At 41.3% G+C, this 18923-nt stretch overlaps 1 protein-coding gene and 1 long non-coding RNA gene across 4 annotated transcripts in view; one reads left to right on the top strand and one right to left on the bottom strand.

The window, feature by feature from the left end:
• Positions 1 to 8562, top strand: part of LOC137471505 (uncharacterized) — a 73405-nt gene extending 64843 nt beyond the window's left edge. Inside the window, exon 3 of the long non-coding RNA XR_010997662.1 lies at positions 198 to 8562. This is a non-coding gene — a long non-coding RNA (uncharacterized lncRNA). The remainder of the gene's footprint in view (positions 1 to 197) is intronic.
• EPAS1 (endothelial PAS domain protein 1) overlaps positions 1 to 18923 on the bottom strand; it is a 76731-nt gene that overhangs the window by 26296 nt on the left and 31512 nt on the right. Inside the window, exons 1-2 of one of the 3 annotated variants that reach the window (XM_068185888.1) lie at positions 13600 to 13735; positions 8439 to 8629 (exon numbers count right to left, since the gene is read on the bottom strand). In XM_068185888.1, coding sequence (XP_068041989.1) covers positions 8439 to 8629; positions 13600 to 13658 — 250 coding nt within the window. In that variant the 5' untranslated portion in view covers positions 13659 to 13735. Of the gene's footprint in view, positions 1 to 8438; positions 8630 to 13599; positions 13736 to 18923 lie in introns of those variants that run through there. The other 2 variants (XM_068185889.1, XM_068185891.1) reach the window with 2 other exon arrangements.

The following is an 18923-nucleotide window of genomic DNA, read 5'->3' as shown; positions in this document are numbered from 1 at the left end:
ATATTCCTTCATGTTTCTTGTTGAAATACTCATTTTACACGAAGTCTGGAAGCAGGAATAGAGCATTGCTTTGTAAAACATTACATGATTTGGGTTTGTTGTTTTTTTGAATAGGGAAGAGGCTGAGCCAAACTAATGCAGTTTTTACTTTGAAGCACTAATGAGTGATGATTAAAGGATAAGTTTGATCTATACAGCTCCTGGAACTGCATCTGCTAGTGCCTGAGGATGGACTGCAAGCAAACCAAGAGGGATGAGCAGTCGCAGTGCAGAGCCCAGCAAGCACTGTTTGGAACAGGTAAGTGGTGACAAAAACAGTGCTTGCTGCTGCTGCATCCTCCTGTTCTCAACATCCCTCCCTGGCAGCCGCCCATCACGCAACATGCAAACCAGGGAAGAAATCTGACTCAACCCCAGAGCTATGGAGAGCACTTGGTTTATCACCCTTTGCCTCTCAACAAGACTGGTAGCAGGGAAGAGAGGACGCTCTCTGGGGATGACCAGCATAGGCTGGGGATTTATCATTTCACGTCCTTGCACTGCAATTCTGGCTACACATGCAAGGGCCAGTTCCCCCTCAGTACAAAGCAAATGACTTCAGGAAATTGCATCAGGACTAGCATTTAAAATACAGAAAATATACAATAATATATTTGAATAGTACGCACTTTGACCAAAATGACATTTAGGAAAGGAAAAAGAAAAAAAAAAAAAAAAGAGGTAAGTGACCATCTGCTCCCAAGCTTGTTTCTGCTGCATAAAGAATGTCAAGGGTCTTTTTTTACTTTTCCGGAAGCAAACAAATGGTTTATTCAGCAGGGATCATGGCTATAGCCCAAGACAATCAGCCAAGTGTGGGTTCAGAGAAAAAATGACTTTTCAGCTCTAACCCCAGACCCTCCTTTCCATTTTTTCTTCCCAGCTCATTAAGTTTGCATTAACAAAACATGACCATTCAAAGGCAGGAAGGCTATTGAAAGCATTTGTATTCTTAAATGCCTCCAACAGTGAAAGACAAACACTTTACTTGTATTATCAGATGATTAAGTTTGCTTTTCCCTGTATATAAATTATATTACTTATACAAACACACACAGAGGACATGGATCACTCACATCAGGGCTGCAGGTTCAAACCCTTAACGTCCGAGCCGAGCACAGCACTTAAAGATATAGTCAGCTTTAAAGCATGTGGTTACAGGGGTTTGTGGGATCAGAGTACACTGTTTTTATTAAAATTATTTTTGTCCAGCTGGAGGCATCTGTGATGTGGACACAGAGGAGGGAGAGGAGATTGATTGTGCTGCTGCGTACCCAGTCTGACCTAACCCAAAAGCATGACCAAGGTGTTTTGCAGACACACACCAGCCTCCCTGGTAACTGAATAAACCCCACTGCACCCCCTCCTTTCTCCTCAGCAGCCTACCTGCAGCAGGAAAGGGGAGCTGGCAGATACGGGTTTCTTGTAGTACCTAATAGGGCGTGCTCACCTTTCAAAGGCAAGGAAACTGCGGGTGCTATCAGGCACATAAAGGTGGGTGCCAAGTACCTCCAGAGCCACTCTGCTGCTGCTGCCCTATTCCTTGCCTGTCCCCACAGCAGCCTACCCAGTGCAGCTCCAGCACTGGGGAACACACCAAAGGTGCTCGTGTCTTTGACTGTTTCCAGGTTCTTTGCAAACACAGAAGGTGTCATGTGTGCTAACCCTCTGCAGCATATCAGCTACCTGAGGATCCTAAGTCTGCAGCAAAGAAATATGCTGGGCTGCACTGTGGCGCCCCTGGTATGCCCTGTATCAGGTAACTTGGTATAATTATAGTAATATAAATAATAAATAGGAGTCCCTCCTATGGCTGCAGTGTCAGCATTAGAGCACGTTCCCTTTCTTCTGTGGAAAACACTAGCTATTAATACACAGAAGATATACACAGTTTAGGAGAGTGATACATCAGAAGCAATTCAATCATTGCCACTAGCAAAAATCTGGTTTGCTTGAGAAAGAATCTATTTTGCTGATGCAAAACAAATAATGACATGGCTACTGCAAGCTCCTCCCTGAAATCCCCACTGTGTTTCACTTTGTTTTAAATTGTCTTCATTAATTTACCTTGGTGCTGAACTGGAACATTAGTGTAAGAAAATTCAGCTTCAGATGGAAAATATTTGAGAAGGCTGGGACCAAAGGGAAGTGGGAAGTGAGCACGAGGAGGTGAGAGCAGAACTTCAGCCATGGGCTTCCGATAGGTCTGAGGTCACTTTATCCAGAGAACAGCACCTCATGTAGACTTGCCAGGTTTTTGCAGGTCTTTGGGAAGGGTAACAGTGGGATTCAGTTTATAGTGATTTTTAGGGGATGGGGTGTTTTTTGTTTGATTGTTTTTTTCTTAGCATTGCATTTCAAAATAGCTGCTAGCTAAATTTTGAAATAAGGAGGTGTTTCTGGTTTTTTTCCTACAACATTTTCCACCTCACCTCAAGGGGAGTACCTCAGTTCTGGCACCATGACAGTATAGCAGGGAGACTGGACTGCAAATATGGCAGTTTAAATTAACAGCACATTCAGCAGAATGAAGTGCTGTAATATTGTTGTTCATATTACAGCTACTTGATGGAGTCCAGCCAAGATTGTGTTCAGGTAATGCTGGAAAGCCTATACGGGAGGAGAATCCCTGTCTAGGGGAGACTAGGAGATGTTGAAACATGTCAAAAAGCCTTGTAAAACTGCTGCTGTGGCCTTCCTGGGATGACTGTAAGAGCTACAGGGGAACCAGAAACAGAGCAATGGTGTGCCATGTCCCAACATTTGATGTGTCATCCACTGCTCACTTTGCCCCCAGGCAGAAATTCTTGAATTTTGATACAGTATTTTTCAGTCCATGTCTCAGTCTGTATTAAATTTTGGTAAGTATTTATAATGACTAATTTTCTAAATACCAAATAGAATTTATTCATTGACAAGAAACTTTGAACTGTAATGGCAAAGGCTTATTGCAGTGTTTATGATAACCTTTTATGCTAAAAATAACTTTTGTAAACAAGCTTTGATTAATTCTCACTGTCAGGATGTGCACTGTTCCCAAGTTTAAGAACCCTTTTTCCGTAGATGCTTGCTCATTTCCTTCAGTCCAACCTCTTGGAACGAGTCTGAAGGCTCAAAAATCAGGCTTCTCCTTAAAAGAAATAACTGTGCAGGTATAAACAACCTTCTAGCAAACAGCCTGTAACTCTTCTCAATACCTTTGATCTGACTCAAAGGGGTCTTTCTGGTGAGTTCAGAGGTAGAAAATTATAAAATGTGTTTCTACTGGAGGCCACATCATCACCTGCACAGAATTTTCCTGGCTTTGTCTCATCCTGGTTCCTATAGGTACCAGTAAGTTGTTTACATATTGTACAAAACTGATACCAGGCTACAGCTGCCACTCCAGAGGAGGGTTGCAAAACCTGACTGACGCCAGCAGGCAAAGGTTAGGGAAGATCTAACAGTAGCTTCATCCTGCATCAGAGAGAGCAGCTTTGAGACAGACTTGTCTCTTCCTCATTTCTTGTTTTCCATCAAAGGAAAGTGATTTTCCCCCCTTTTTTTCTGCCTTGACGGGGCAGTACATCCTGTTCAAGGGGATATTTTCAATGAGTTCAATAAAAGCTTTCAATTTAGATACATCAAGAAAAAGCTACTCTTAAACTTGAAGCTTCCTGAAGGGCTCTTATCTCCAAGTGCACAAGCAATCTTGGATAAAGAAAACACTTATGTTAGTGTTGTTTTGATTGCAGAGTTTGTATCTAGCCAAATAATTCAGATGCTGCTCCCAGGAACTTGGTTGGAGTCCTGCAGCCATTGGTGTTGAATGTTGGGAATACAGCATCCCATCAGATCAAGCTTTGAGTCCCATAGGACCTTTGGGTGCACCTTTCCCTGAAAGAGGACATCCCTTTGAGCAGCTGCAGCACTCAGCACCCGACTCACTCTCATTCCTAGCAGCAATTTTATGGTTAGCATAAAATTACTATTTTTCCAATGTAATAAAAGCAATCAAGTAGACATGCTATTTTTAAAGCACTGTTTTATGCCACAATGGTCTGACATTAGATGCAGCTTGTCCAGACATTCAAAAACAATGCCCACATCAGTTCTCCCTACAGTCTGTCCTCTCCCTTAAAAGCCTAGAGAAAAGCTATTTTTTCCCCTTCTGCTCCCTGCTGGCTTTCCGGCTCTGTTGTCTCCCTCCCTTGAAACCTTCACACTGGCTTCCTTGTGGCCTCCCTTCTCCCAAACAACTTCCTGTCTGTATCCCTGTTCCCTCCCCATTTCTGCTCCTGTCTGCCTGCACAAGAACAACTCCCAGCCAGTTTCCTTTGCTGGATTTCTGCACAGAAAAGACACCCAGGTGACCACACAATTGGGATGAGATTAAGGCAAGCCAATAAAACTGTGTTTGCCTGATTAGCCTGATTAAAAAGTTCATCATCCTGGCACAGAGAAATTCACTGTACTAAAGAGTTTTGGTTCCTGTAACACCTTTAGCATCAGCATGATTCAAATAAACACTTAAAATTATTGGCAGTGTGCATACAGTCTTCCTAAAATGGACTCTCCTCCTCATATACAGACAAAAAGAGACTATCTGAGGCAGCCTTAGCAACTACCAGAATGTTAGCTGCTAACCAAGGCAGCCATTCTTTAGCAAAAGCCATTATTTCTCTTTTGCCATCTATTAGCTCCCCAAAAAGCATTAGCCTTACTTACTAGCTATACTAGAAAATAATATGGGAAAAGTAGTACTAACACTTTTCTGACCACACTAAAGGACATAAGGTCCCAAATACAAAAGCTCCACTACTGATAAGCATCAAAATGCCTATTTTCAGCAGCAACTTTATGGGATCAAAACCTTTACTTGAACAAAGATCAGTTCTAAATTTATCCCAAACATTTGAATGTGATGATGGTAAAAATGTATTATGCCAACAGAATTAGTAGACATCTTGAAAAATATTTAAGATGATCACAATTAAATATTTCTACTTAGCATTCCAATTATACCATGTACTGTTCTGTGCACAACATGGAAACAGTATTATAAAGCTATTGTTTCAGTTTGCTTCCTGTGATACTAATCTCAATCAGGCCGTCAGACGAACAGCCTGCATTTCTAAATGTTAAAGGCTTCCTCTCCAACATTCCCACACAGAATTGCCTACTGTGAAAATCAAAGGGTAACGTGTTACTAAGTAAAGCAGCAACTTTTATAAAGCTAAACCTGGTATTTTTTACCCTTTTGAACTCTGAGATATGCAACCAGCTATTTCCTATTATGATAGGATACAAGGGCCCTACAACGCCTGCAGGAGACGTGCACTCTGCAATCCAGAAGTTGGGATTTTTTGACGCACATAGCGGGAGAGCTTTCAATGAGGGCTCAGATTCAGGGCCTCTGCCATTCACCTGCTGAAAGAATGTGGGTATAGATTTCCCTAGGTCTTGGCTTCCCAACAGATAAATGATCATTATGGAGACACAGATAATAAAACCGCCCGAGTTACACATGGGAAAAGCCCTATTCCGACTCAGGGAATAATAGGAAAGGGCATGAGACACTCAATGCCAGCGGAATGAGACTGACAAGTTGCCTACAGCCATCTCCAAAATCCCACCTGGAGCATCAACTTGCAGAAATATGAGGGTACTGTCCTGGGAGAGGCCTTGCTCTCTCTGCTTCAGGCAAAATTGCCTTAAAACAGAGAGATGTGTTTGAGAATCGTGCCCACAAACAGTAACACAAAGTATGGTGTGCTATTAGGTTTTGATAGACTAAATTAGAAACAAGAAAAATGGTAATCAAGCAGTAGTTTTATCTCTATCCCATTTTGAAGCTTTTTTTCAAGCTGCAGCAAATGTTATTTCAACATCCAAATTACTGACAGAACAAATACACTCAATTAACTCCAGTTTACAGTAGGCCTCCAGCCCAAATAATCCAAACCATTTCCATAAAGACAACATAAAGCAAAGAGGGGTTTGCAAGCTGGGGTGGGCATTTGATTCTATGCACTTCCACCTGCCCATTTCCCAGTTCATCCATCAAGAGATGATACAGTGTTCCCTATGCTCCCTATCAGTCAAATCAGATTTCTCAAATGCAACAGTATGTTTATGGTCAAATTCCAGGCTGCTAAACACGCACATGAAATCTTTGCTGCAGCTTTGCTTGGGGCTCAGAAAGGATCCAAAGCAGAAGCAAGAACAGAATGAGTACAAACATCACCCAAGCCTGTTTTCCATCTTGCTTCACACTTGTCAAAACAGGATAAGCAGCAAACCTCTTGATCTGTGAGCCTTCAGCTGCATCAAAAACCTACCACTCTGAATTAAACTGGATGGCCTTCTAGTGAAAGCCAGTGTCCTTACAAAGACTGACACTATTCAGAGGTCCACAAAGATAGGAAATTTAATTTACATGTTAGCTATACTCAGAATAGTAGATGAGAAGCAGTCAAGGTTTTCTAACTTAAGTTCTTTAATTATAATGTATTTTCATTATCAGAAAATAATACCCAAAATTTCCAGAAAATCCATCCTTTTAAAGTACCTTAAGTTCAACTCCTCAAAATAGAAGCATCTAAGATTTTGAAACCCTTATCTGCACCTCTGGTGCCTAAACATGCAGCCACAGACAAATCTACATTTGACTAACAACAAAAATTTAATGAGAGGATTTACTCCAACTAAACATTTGGACTGAGGAAGTGAGTCCATCAGATTTAAGGCTAAGCAAATAACTAATATAGAGAAAGCATGAAATATTAAAGCATAGCCTGTCTCTACTGTAGCATTTTATTTCCAGATTCTTTTCTGATGCTGGGTACTGGTAGTACTTCAAGAAAACGTCAATTGTCTACATGAATCACATTATTTTTCAAACACTGTCACAGAAATATGTCTCAGAAATATTATATCTTTATGTGTATGTATGAATATTATACACATATACTGAATTGCCATCACTATCAAATAATGAGTCTAAGCCTTAATACTATAGCATCAAAATAAATGTATTAGTCAGTAGATTTTTTTCTCACTGAGAAATGTAAATTAATTTCAAAAGTTCACTTTAATCTTAGCAGTTTAGTAAATGCATTATTCTGATGATGACTGCATCCAACTATTTCATGTCAATTTTTACAGGCACGCACATTACTTATATTATCGGCTACAGCCTCTCAGAAGTTTACTTTTCCTATGATGTGTCAGTCTTTAGTTCATGCCATATAAATATTTGAAAAGCAGAGGCTGTGTTTTTATGAGAACATTACTAACAAATTGGCGTTGTTTAAGAACATTTACCTATTTACGCAACTTCTTCAAGTATTAGTTACATGACAAAATCGGAGATGATTTCCAAAGACTGTTCAGCACATAAATGTTTCTTTTCACAGAAGTTCATGATAAAACCACATTCTATAAGCTAAGATAAAAATACCTATATTTTATACAGTAGGCTTCAGCAAAAGCCAAAAATGCTACAAGAAATTATAGAGCATACGGAAGCAGAATTGAATTTGCCATATCTTTCAGACTAACCAACAAAAAACCAACAGCAAATTCGACCACAAAATGGGATGCTTCCTAATAACATTTATTAAAGTAATTGCTGCTGTATGACTCAACTTTTCTGAGTAGAGGAAGTGCAATCGTGACCTTTTTGGGAGTCTTGCCATTAATGAAGGAAAAGACAAAATTCTGGGGTTGCCATTCACAAACAATGCAGGCATTGTTTTCTTAACATATTCTGAACATTCATAGGTCACCGTGCAAAAGTTCTGGAACATCAGTTGTTTTCATTGATCCTACAGGCTACTCAAGCCATGTATTTCCATCAAAGTGTTTATTCAAGTATAGGGGCAAAATAAGATTATTCCTAATTTTATCAGTTTTCACAGGCTGTAAAAATTATGCTTGTTCACATTTCCTACTAGTCCAACATGAGCAAAACTGATTGTGTAGAATCCATTCACATCAAGTATTTAGCAGTTGTTTTAGCTATCTTAGTATAGCCTGTTTTAAGTAACTTACCTACTACTCTTTGCCAGTGGATAGCACAATTACTCCTTTCAAACAAATTATTGGACCTTCAGAAAGGCCCAGCTGCTGTTTCAATGTGCAGGCACAAACATGCTTGCCACACCAAATCAAAAATTCTTTGTTTCAGCATGAAAGCTTAAGATATATGTTTGGATTCTGATTAAACTCTTAAAAGCTCAAAATCTCGTAACTAAGATTAATAAACCACACTCAAGAGTTCTCAGAGGTTTTATTTAGAGAGCCAAAAAACCTGCACTAATTGTTATTTTGGTCACCCTGTAGTCAGAGAAGAGCATAATCTTACCAGGCTGCCATCAGCCAGCCCGGACACCTAACTTCTTTCAGCCAGATCTTACCTGAAGACAAAAGCTTATGAGTCCGTAGGAAACTGATTGCCAGGCGCATTATGGATGCCTTGTCCAGGTGGGAACTGATGTTATGGGGCAGGGGCAGCTCATGTGCCAGCTCATAGAAAACCTCGGTCTCCTTGCTTCTTCTGCATCTTGCTGCATCTCTTGACTTCTCCTTCCTCCGTTCAGAACTGCTCCTGATAGGTAAAAAAGAGAAAGGAAAAAGCATTTCTTGAAATGAAATTCACTACTTGTGAGGCATTTACAAGAGTGTATCTTCTCAGCAATGAATCCATTCTGTCAAGTGTCTGAAATAATTGGCCAAGCTTTAATAACTATTTGTGCCCTTTGAATTGGAATTAGGAGAGGACTGACACAGCTGGAAAAGGCTCAAATTGTACATGAGTCAGTCTTTCAATGCCCTGAATCCCCACACAGTACAGCAGAATTGAGATCTGCCTTAGGCAAGAGAATCAAAATGAAATAGCAAATTATTACTTCTGGATTCGGGAAACATTAAAAATAATTTTTTTGCTTGTTCAATCTAAATTTACTTACTCTGGAACAGGGTGGCAATCCATTTTTAAAGCTAAATAATTACAGTGAATATGGCTGTGACATAGATACAACAATGTTGTGGAGTTTTTCAATGGCTGCACTCCACATTAAAATAAAAGTAGTAGTAGAGTAACAAATTGTGTTGGTCTATAGAACTGTCTCAGCTCTTAACCCAAAACTTGTCCAGAAAGCCAACTTTCTTTGACCATGAAGGGCACAAAATAGAAAATACTGCTGCTTGCAAGATAGCCCTTCTTTGGAGAAGCTGTTCTAATTAAATCACCATCTCTCCACTGTCTATGAAAATAATTGCTCCTTGAGTAAAATAACATAACCACTAGAGCTCCATGTAAAACAGAGGGGCGGGAAACAACAAAGGGGAAGACATTTCATGAAGCAAGTATGCAAATTAAAGCCACCAAGGGACATAAAGCTAAATTTAACATGTGGGAAGCACAAGGAATAAATTTATAATGGTTCTGGGACAGGGCATTTTAAGAGTGAGCTCTATTGACTCTAAAGTTCTTTAATGAAGTATAATTTCATTAAATTTCAGAACATGAAGCATTTGAATCCATTTAAAACCATGAGCCATTTCAGCCCCACATAGCTCTGATGATACTACAAGTTCCTACACTTGCATGAGTTGAGGTTTTGCAGTCACACCAACACAAAATACATTTTTCAGGCCGACTCTTGCAACAGTCCACCAGTGCCACTTGACTGAGCACAGAACAGTTTCACTGTTTTCGCTCTTTTGGCTGCACATTCATTTCTAGAATCACCAGCAGCACCTCTCTCCACTAGCGAGGCTCCCACAAATGAAGCAGATTATAACTTGTTTTTTCCAACATCAATATAAAATAATGAGCCTGTAAACTAAATATGGACCAACCAAAAAACCCCACCCTCTCAAAACCAAGAGTTTAAATAAATATATTCTGTTGCATGAAAATTTTGAGGAAAACAAGTCTTAATCGCAGTACTTAATTCTAGAAACTGTTTCAACCATGATATGTCTCATGCTAAACTGCCTAAAATAGGAGTATTAATCCATAGCAGAATATTCTAAAGAAGATTACTGCTTCTTGAAGACCTAGACGAGTCTGCAAAAGTTTCTAGCATTGAAACCACAGGAGGCTTCATAAATTAGTAAGAAGGAAAACCAGCCAGGACGTGCATTAAATGCCAAGAGTAAAGTCACAATAAGGTGTTTGCTGTGGCTCAACAAGACTGGACACTCAACACCATCACTCAAAGCAGGAGGGAGCTCACAACACATCAGTGGAGCCCCTGTGCTGCAAAACACAAGATGCTGGGCACATATGTGGGATCAGACAGGTGCTCACTAATGGGTGTGCTAATGGGGAAAGGGGGCTCAAATTCTACTATCTTCTCAGGATCCATGATCAGCCCTCAGCAAACCACTTTCACAATTATTTTTCCCAAGGTTCTGTAAAATGGTCTCTGTTACAGAAGGTGTGTACTGGAGGAGTCCTACACACATTTCAGTACATAATGGCAAGATCCAACTTCAATAATTACTTCAAGGGTATTGCTGAAGTGAACACCAACCCATCTAAGTTTGAATCTAAAGGAAATTCACAGGGTGACACTAACTCAATACTTTTCTCCTTGCCAAGTAACAGTCATACTACATCCATGTGAAAAAAAAGTCCCTTCTAACAGCTATCTGAGAAGATACAACAAAAAATGCCCCATGTTCTCCTGGGGCAGGTGCTGGCTACAGGAGAGTCACATATAATACAAACACTGATGGTACTTTCAGAAACGTGTCTTGCTCTCTAAAGAAAAATGTGCCTGCTCTGTGCCTGTACAGATGCTAGACTGGGAACAAATCTCAGTTTCTAATTATACCAAGAAAATAAAAGAGTAGAAGCAAAACAAAACCAAACAGACAAAAACTATGTAGAGGTATTTGTGAGCATTTCCAATTGTCGCTGGAAAAATATAACTTCAACCATAAATGTTTGAGCTCTGTTCTAAATCTAGAGGCCACAATTTTCACATTACAACCAACTTGGGCAAAACAAGATCCAGTTCCTCCTCGTTTAATTATGAAACTTTGGGAAACAAGGCCAAAGCCAGGTCACAATTTATACAGTAAAAATAGGTTGTATAAGACAGGGTCTCTCATGACACCACTGCAGCCACAAAAAAAATATTTAGTTTTCTAACCTCTGTAAATATAATTTTGAAGTGTGGCTAATGAGACAAACTGGTTTCAATATCCATGGGTTGCTCACAGTTTCTAAGAATTAACACTATAAGCAGAGAAAGATTTTCTCTCTGTTACAGATGCATTCCCTCAACACTGCTTCTGACTGTCCTGCTAAGGTCCTCTGCAGAGAGACATCTCCGTTCATTACACACCACACAAGAGCTTTCTCACATCAGAAAATGGGAAGGAATCAGTCTGCCAGGCTGCTTTCAAAAGACTTTTCTGCTCATCCATTATCATTTCAAATAAACAAACAACTTGCCTATTAAGCATTCCCCTCTTGTGGCTTCCTGCACCTCAATTTTCCTCCCCATCTCCCCTCACACAGCACACCCTTGAGTCGTGTTGCTATTGAAGCCAGGGCAGCATAAACCCACCAAGACCTAAAATGCTCCCATGCCATTTCCCCACTCAAGACCTCCATCTAAGCTTGCTTGCTGTGCCTCCCAGGGATGTCCACGTCAAAGATGGTCACTCTGTGCTTACTTGTCCTGGTTGCAAAAGACTCCCAAAATTGCAGTTGAGTGACAGAATTCTGCAAAAAGCAGTATTTTCATGATTTTTGTTTGCAGACCTGTAGGCCATTAGTAATTCTCTCTGCAGTTACACCCACATGATTAGCATTTCACCCTGGGTGAGGCTGGACCACCCATAGCTGGAGAGTGGTAAAGTGACTGCAACCTGCATGACTGAAGGCCAGGAGGAAAGAAAGGCTGACACTGAATCCTCTTCACACATCACCCGGGCAATAGAGAAAAGGTCTGGGCTCTAGCTAATTTATGAATCATTCCCTCCTAGCACATAAACCACCCACTTATGTGGCAGAAAAAAAAGCACAGATGTGCGTCACTGCTCGGAGAAAGCAACGCAAGCATAAACCTCACTCGCTCTGACAGATTTCTAAAAGTGCAGAGGGAAGAGCAGAGAAAGCCACCACCAATCAAGCCACCTGTACGCTGGTCCAAAGCCCGAGGGTATTCCAAGGTAAGCCTCTGAGGAGCTCCTAGACACCTGCTTCTTCAGGAATCCCAGTATCGGGCAGGATAAGACTCCACTGAGCTGCACATGCACCCTCACACTGCAATCACAGCATAAATGGTCCCAATAAACCAAGAAAGGAATGGAGAAGCTCAAATTTCTTTTGGAAATGGGGAAGCCAAGCTGAGAAATGGGTCTGGTGACTCCATTCAGGACTTGGCTACATAAAAGGTGGTCAGGAGACTTGAGAAGGAACAGGGAGGTGCTGCTTCCCAGCAAGAACTCTCCCAGGGCTGCTGGATGATGTGCCAGTGCTGCACTGCTTATGGGCGTGCAAGCCATTGGGAATGGAAGAGTTCCGGAGGCACAGGCAGTTCTGTGACACAGAACACAAGTACAGCACTGTACCCTCAGGACAGCTGTTTACATGATTTCCCACTCCTTCTTGATGGGTTTAGTTTGCACTCTGAAAATAGAATTTATGGGCCAATGCACGTGAGAAAAGATGACAAACAACTGGCAACTGTTTGTGCTCCCAAGGTGAAGCTTCCAAATTTTCATAAGCAGTTATCCCTAGAATCCAAACACCAAACTAGTCCCAAGGGTACACCCATGCTCAGGAACAGAGCACTTGATCCCACTGGGTGAAAACACCCCAGGTGATGTAGAAATGCCTTGCATGGATCCCAGGAGCCAGATTCCTATCTCTTTGCTCATGTCCGGCAGGCCCTTGCAACACAGCTTCACCAAAATCAGCAGGAATGCCTGCAGACAAAGTCTTGCACACCAGGGGTGAAGATCATAATCTGACTTTCTGAAGCCTCTCTTACTGCAGGTCTGGAAACTTCAGGGACTGCAACTTATTGGCAAAACCTGAAGCCCTATATAGCCCATCTGTTTTAAACAATCTTGCAAAACTATCATGTCAGCTTAGGAGTTGCCTTCCCAGTGCCTAGTGCTGTGACAGCTCCAGGCTCCAGCAGCCAGGAAAACAGCTGAGACAGCTAGGCTCAGCCACAGGCTGCACTGCTGCCACTGTCCTGCTGCAGCATATCCTCAGAAGGTACCTGTGACCCAGAGACAGGAAGGATCAGCCCCACAAACAATGGGGCACACAGATCATCCCCTGCCTGGGAGCTTCGGCACATGGCACCACTCACTGATCCAAAGTTTGGTTAGGCACCCGTGCAGTCCTCCTCAGCTCAGCAGCCAGGGACTGAGCTGAGGTTTCAATCCTGTTTCCACTGACTCTGAGTATTCGCTCTCTGCAGTTTAAATCCCATCAGTACTTCATCTACACCAGTAATCCCTGCCCACCACCTCCACCCATACATCTCCCTGGTCCTTCCTGCAGGCTGTTCCAACCCCCTCAAAGCCCTCGGTACCCACTCAGCTGATGAGGGTGCCAGGCAGTCAGCATCAGGGGTCCTCCCTTCTGTCAAGGACATTGGTGGCCTCCTCTAAGCTGATGGAGGGGACTTGCCAGGACAGCAGTCTTCTGCTCAGGGTTTCACTGCTCTTCACGAGTCCATGTGGGTCGATACTCAGGTTGTATACACACACACATCCACGCTTGTTTAAGATTCAGCAGTGCAGCAACTGCACTGAATTACACTCCCACTGTGCAGGCTACAGATCACAGAAGCTTTCAGAGAAACTGAAATGCACACCTTGCAGAAAAATATCTCATAAGTAAGCCGGTAGCCTTCGCTCGTACCTACATTCTGTGTGACACATCCGGACAGCACTTTGAATTATGCAGTTCAGACAGACCCGCTTGAGTTTACTTCATGATTTTGTTGACCCTTGGACTTTGCTTCAAACTGCCATGTATGCAAGCTAGTAAAACAACAAGCATATTACTTTATATCCAATGGCTGGTTATTAAATGTTTCTAGCTTCAGCACTTTAAAGGTCAAGAATCCACAGTTAATTAAGTTGTCACATGAAATTTCTCTAGCAAATGCTCATTTTGAATGGTTTAGAGTTAAAGCATCAAATGCTAACTTGCAGAAAAAGAAAAATACATTCTGTGCATGCAAAGATAAGAAAATACTTTACAGTACAGATAAATGAAAAATCAGATGCTTAGCATAAAAAAAAAAAAAATCAAACCTGTAAAAACTCAATAAAAGTATTTTAACAGGCAGTACTACCTTAGATAACAAAAAAGATTTATTTCAAACTAGTAAATACATTTTTTGCTGAGCTTATATTTTGCATTACTTTCTGCTTGTCAAATCCCTAGTTGATTTGAACCAGAATAATAAAAAAGGAGTTTTGCTGACTGTGAGGCACTCCATAGCTATCTCACAACCACACCACTTGACTGCCCCAGAGATGTGCTTCCAGACACCAAGCAGCCAGCAGTCATGCTTACTTAGCCTTAAAATTCCTTTAAAAAGTATTTGTAACCATTCTACCTGACAAGCAGTTTATTCTGGATGGCATGCTGTGCATTTGAAAGCTCCCTCCGTTAAAGTAATAAAAGTGACCATTGGTAAATAAAAAGTGCTAGAAGCAGCAATTTACTCACTCCCCATGAACTCCGGCCAAACTATGAAAACTGTGAAGGAAACCCATACACAGTGCCATGCAGATTCCTCCTTATACCTCTTTCCAGTGAAAATAACTATTTCTAAAGCGTGACAAGACACCAGATGCCCAAGTTCAGCACACTAGCAAGAGCAAAAGGAAGGAAAAGGACACAGAGTTATTTTCAGGCTGATGAAAAAAATCCAAAACCACTTTGAAATATGTGGAATGCTCATGGAGGGCAAGTGCTAAAGCAGTGTTGCTGCCCACTGGGATACAGAACCCAGTACACAGACAAAATAAACTCAAAGGACACCAAAATGGGGAATTTGTTAATAAAGGAAATGAAAGTTCGAAGGTAACAAGAAAAGCTACTAACAGAAAGGGCTATTACCAAAAAAAGGAAATAAAGTATCTCCCACCCTTCCTTTAAAGCTGCCCTGACTTACAGTAACTCCCCATGAGCTCCTTGGCTCATTTGAGGAATTTCTTATGTTTCTGTACATACTCATTAAATAACAAACCAAAGGTGAGATGATAGGAAAATGAGAAATCTGAGTGTCTCAGGGACAGAGGAGAGAAGAGAGTGAATTAAGAGTGAGGAACCCATTTCCATTCTCATTAGAATGCTTGGCACAACAACAGAGGATTTGGCTACTACAATGACAGTATCAAGAGATGAGGCCTAAATGAATACCAAAGTTTTGGTCCCTTCAAACATATTTATGATTCACTAAGGCCATATCACACCAAAACCCTCACAGCTGAACGTAACATAGACAGGAACAGGTTTTCTTTACAGGGGATAAATTTATATGTACTTTAAAGGCACACATGAGACTATAACTTTTCCAGTGTCCGAAGCTCTGACTGAACCTTTAGTCATAATAATTAAAATGCATTGAAGTATTGGGTTTGTATTTTATTTATTTTCATTAACATTCTTGGCACTGATTTGTGGAAAAAAAAAAAAAAAGAAAAAAAAGGTGGTACTAAGACAAAAAGCATTACACCTATACAGTTTTAAAATGTTTATAGCACTGGCATCTTCTTTATACCACTAACTGCATTTAATGCAGCTACTAAAAGAAAAACACTTTGCAAGTGCGATTTAAGGTATCACTGTAAATACTAAAGTTATCACAGCAACTATGTAGCACTTTGGAAGTTCCATGTTGCAAATCTCACTGAGGCTGCAGGAGCACTGACATTTTTTAAAGCATTTAGGTTCACATATGTCAACAGAGTCTGATAAATTTAATCATAGTAAGCAAAACAATGTCTAAGGATTTATGTTCTTCCTTTTTTCCTCTGGTTTTATGAGTACCTTGACCAGAAAGATAAGTATTAGGATTTCGGCAGCCATTAATCTCTTCCTGGATTATTTTACAATGCTGAGAGTGCCAGCCTGTCCCGCAGTTGCCACGCCAGCACAAGCCTGGTACCTCAGAGGATGTGCCAAAGGCTTTCTGTCCAGGGCAAAGCACAGCCCTATGGAACCACCTGAGGCCCACAGCGTGCAGAGGAGATGCCAGGCTGCTGATCAGCTGTTAGAGCAGATAGTGGCACTGCCTTTTTGCCTACATTAAGGCTAGATTACTTTATTCTGGCTTAGCTTTCAGGAAGTGCAGTATCCTGCTCCAAGTCACTGCATACTCAGAAAGCATCAATGCTGCTCACAGAGGGTCAAAACAGCTCTGGGTCACCTTTGTAAAGCTGCTGCAGCCCACATTTAAAACAGATCGGCCCCCCTTTAAAACATCATCCATCTTCTCAAATATTAGGGACATTTGGAGAAAAACAAGGAGGACAGCACATGGTCAAATCTCAGTGGACCAGCCATTCATCTCAGCTCAGGTCTTCCCTCCCCAGACTGGTTTTGCACTGCCCTTCTCCATCAACATCATGGATTCCTTCCCTGTGGCAATCAACTCTGACACCAGCCAAGACAAGGCAAGCTTCAGAGAGAACGTGCAGACGAAAGAAGGCCCAGCACCAACCACTCTAAATAGCACAACAGAAATTACTGTTTCAACATTGGCCAAAACTGAACTTCCTTTTAAATCAGCAAATTGTTTTTTGTGGGTGATAAATGTATCACTCTGCTTTTCTCTCCTGGAATCACACTGCAGTGGTGGGGATAAGGTTGGTTATGACAATGCACAACCCCAGATGGCTATCAGGGATTTGTGTTTGAGAGATTGAGAGATCCTTATCTTGGGGCATTACTTGTAGTAATCAGTCAATTTTGACAGCTAATCTAGAGGTCCATACACATTGTTTCTCAAAGGCTCAGCAGGTATTGCTAAGATCTGTTTTCAGATAACCCAACTATTTACCTACTCTAAAAAACACATATGAAAGGATGTGCTTTATCTCTTCACCAGCGGGTTAAAGCTAAAGGTGAATGAAGTGCAATTTGCAGGCTGGGGGATGAGGGAGGTGGGCCATAGTTAAATTCAAAACCAGCCTCATTTTTCAATGGGGCACTGACCACATCCCCAGCCCATACCAAACCCCAACCAGCATTATAAGATGGCACAACTGCAGGTAAACAGGGACAATTTTTCAATTAAGCTTTATTTCAAGCCTAAAGGACAAACATTGCCATCGCGTGACTTAGCTATCAGTGGTATGCGTACCTACGCTTCAGCCCCAAACCCACTCAACTGTAAACAGTACAGAGAGTCACGCTGAGCATTGTTGATAAAACCCAAGTTTTACGATCTAACTCTGTGTTGTCCCTTGGGCAATACCCACCAGCATTTGTGGGGGCAAACCTGGGGGCTTCAGCAGGCTTGGACCACCATCTCATGACATTTTAGCTCGTTGTGCTGGCACATTTGCTGACAGGTTCACACAAGGGGCCTTTGTGGGTAGGAACAATGAAAGAGGCCTGCACAGCACAGGAAAATGGGTGGTGACCACCAAAGGCTGGAAAAAAGCCTCTTTCAAAGGAAGGTCTTTGAAAACATTCGTTACACCCCACCCAGCTATTTTCACTACAATATTTCAGTACATAAAAACAACACAGGGAAAATAAACAGCCCACCCTTCAATATGTTGTATGTTCTCCAACCCCTGAAACCCCCCAGCAAGCCATAAAGATGTAGAAATCTTCATCGAAAAGAGCCACGTAAAATGCCATCCACCAAAACCTCTCCATACCCCCTTTCTTCTCTTATGCATCTACAGGCACTGGATGTAAGCTGACTCAAATAGACATCCTAATTTTCAGAGTAAAACTGAAATTTAAAAGTGTATTGGCTAGTAAATACAGGATAACAAGCATTTATAGGGATTGAAAAAGTAACTATACTGACACAATTGAAAAAATTGCTAAACAGTCCACTACAATGCCTTTCAGCTGTGATTTTTTTTCCTACCAATTTCAGCTAGAACTAATAAAATATTTCAGGTAAAACAGCAACCAGAGAGAAAGAAGCAATAAATAATCCATAATTAAATGGGTCTCTGAAACCAGCAGACAGCTGTAAACTTGAAGCCAGTCTCACAGAGGCTTGTCTCCATCACAATCAGCAAGGTTTCCAAGAGAGCAAAGATTGAGTAAGTGAAGCTCCAGCACTGGGAACACAGAAATAGTTCCTTCTCCTGAGGCTTTGGGCTGCTCTCTGATGATGCTCACTACAGCACCCTTACTCGTAAGGTCTGTATAGAAAGGCAGGGAGCGCCCACAACGGAAATTCCACCACTTTGTGTCACCTTGTTTCGAGCATGAGGTCTCTGTGATGGATGCTCTGAAGACTGCAGCGAGGGCACACACCAACTCTAAATGAAAATATTTTGTCTCCTTTAGAGAACATTCAAAACACTCACTAAAATGATTTTCTGTTAATAAGTCATGCTTTGTCCTCCTGAAGTGTCAAATCTTCTAATACTAAAGTTAAAAAAAACAGATCTTGCAATAAAATCTGTATTAAATAATGCCAACCCTTCTTTACTTTTGGATTTTAACCATGTTAACGTGCACTTGGTAATAATGGAAGTTAATGATTTCTCCATCTCTTGGCGATTTGTATCCATCCATGGTAAGATGATGGATATCCAGAAAGACAGATTAAACGGCCATTTCTTTGGCAAGCAGGGAATAATTCCTGAAAGTAACAATACAGATGCTCTAAATTTTGATCATTCCTTGTAACACAGCTTCCTCCACT

The sequence above is a fragment of the Anomalospiza imberbis genome, chromosome 3, assembly GCF_031753505.1.
Source record: "Anomalospiza imberbis isolate Cuckoo-Finch-1a 21T00152 chromosome 3, ASM3175350v1, whole genome shotgun sequence".
NCBI classification, from domain to species: domain Eukaryota; kingdom Metazoa; phylum Chordata; class Aves; order Passeriformes; family Viduidae; genus Anomalospiza; species Anomalospiza imberbis.
The sequence above is the reverse complement of the archived record's forward strand: the minus strand, read 5'-3'. Positions and strand labels throughout refer to the sequence as shown.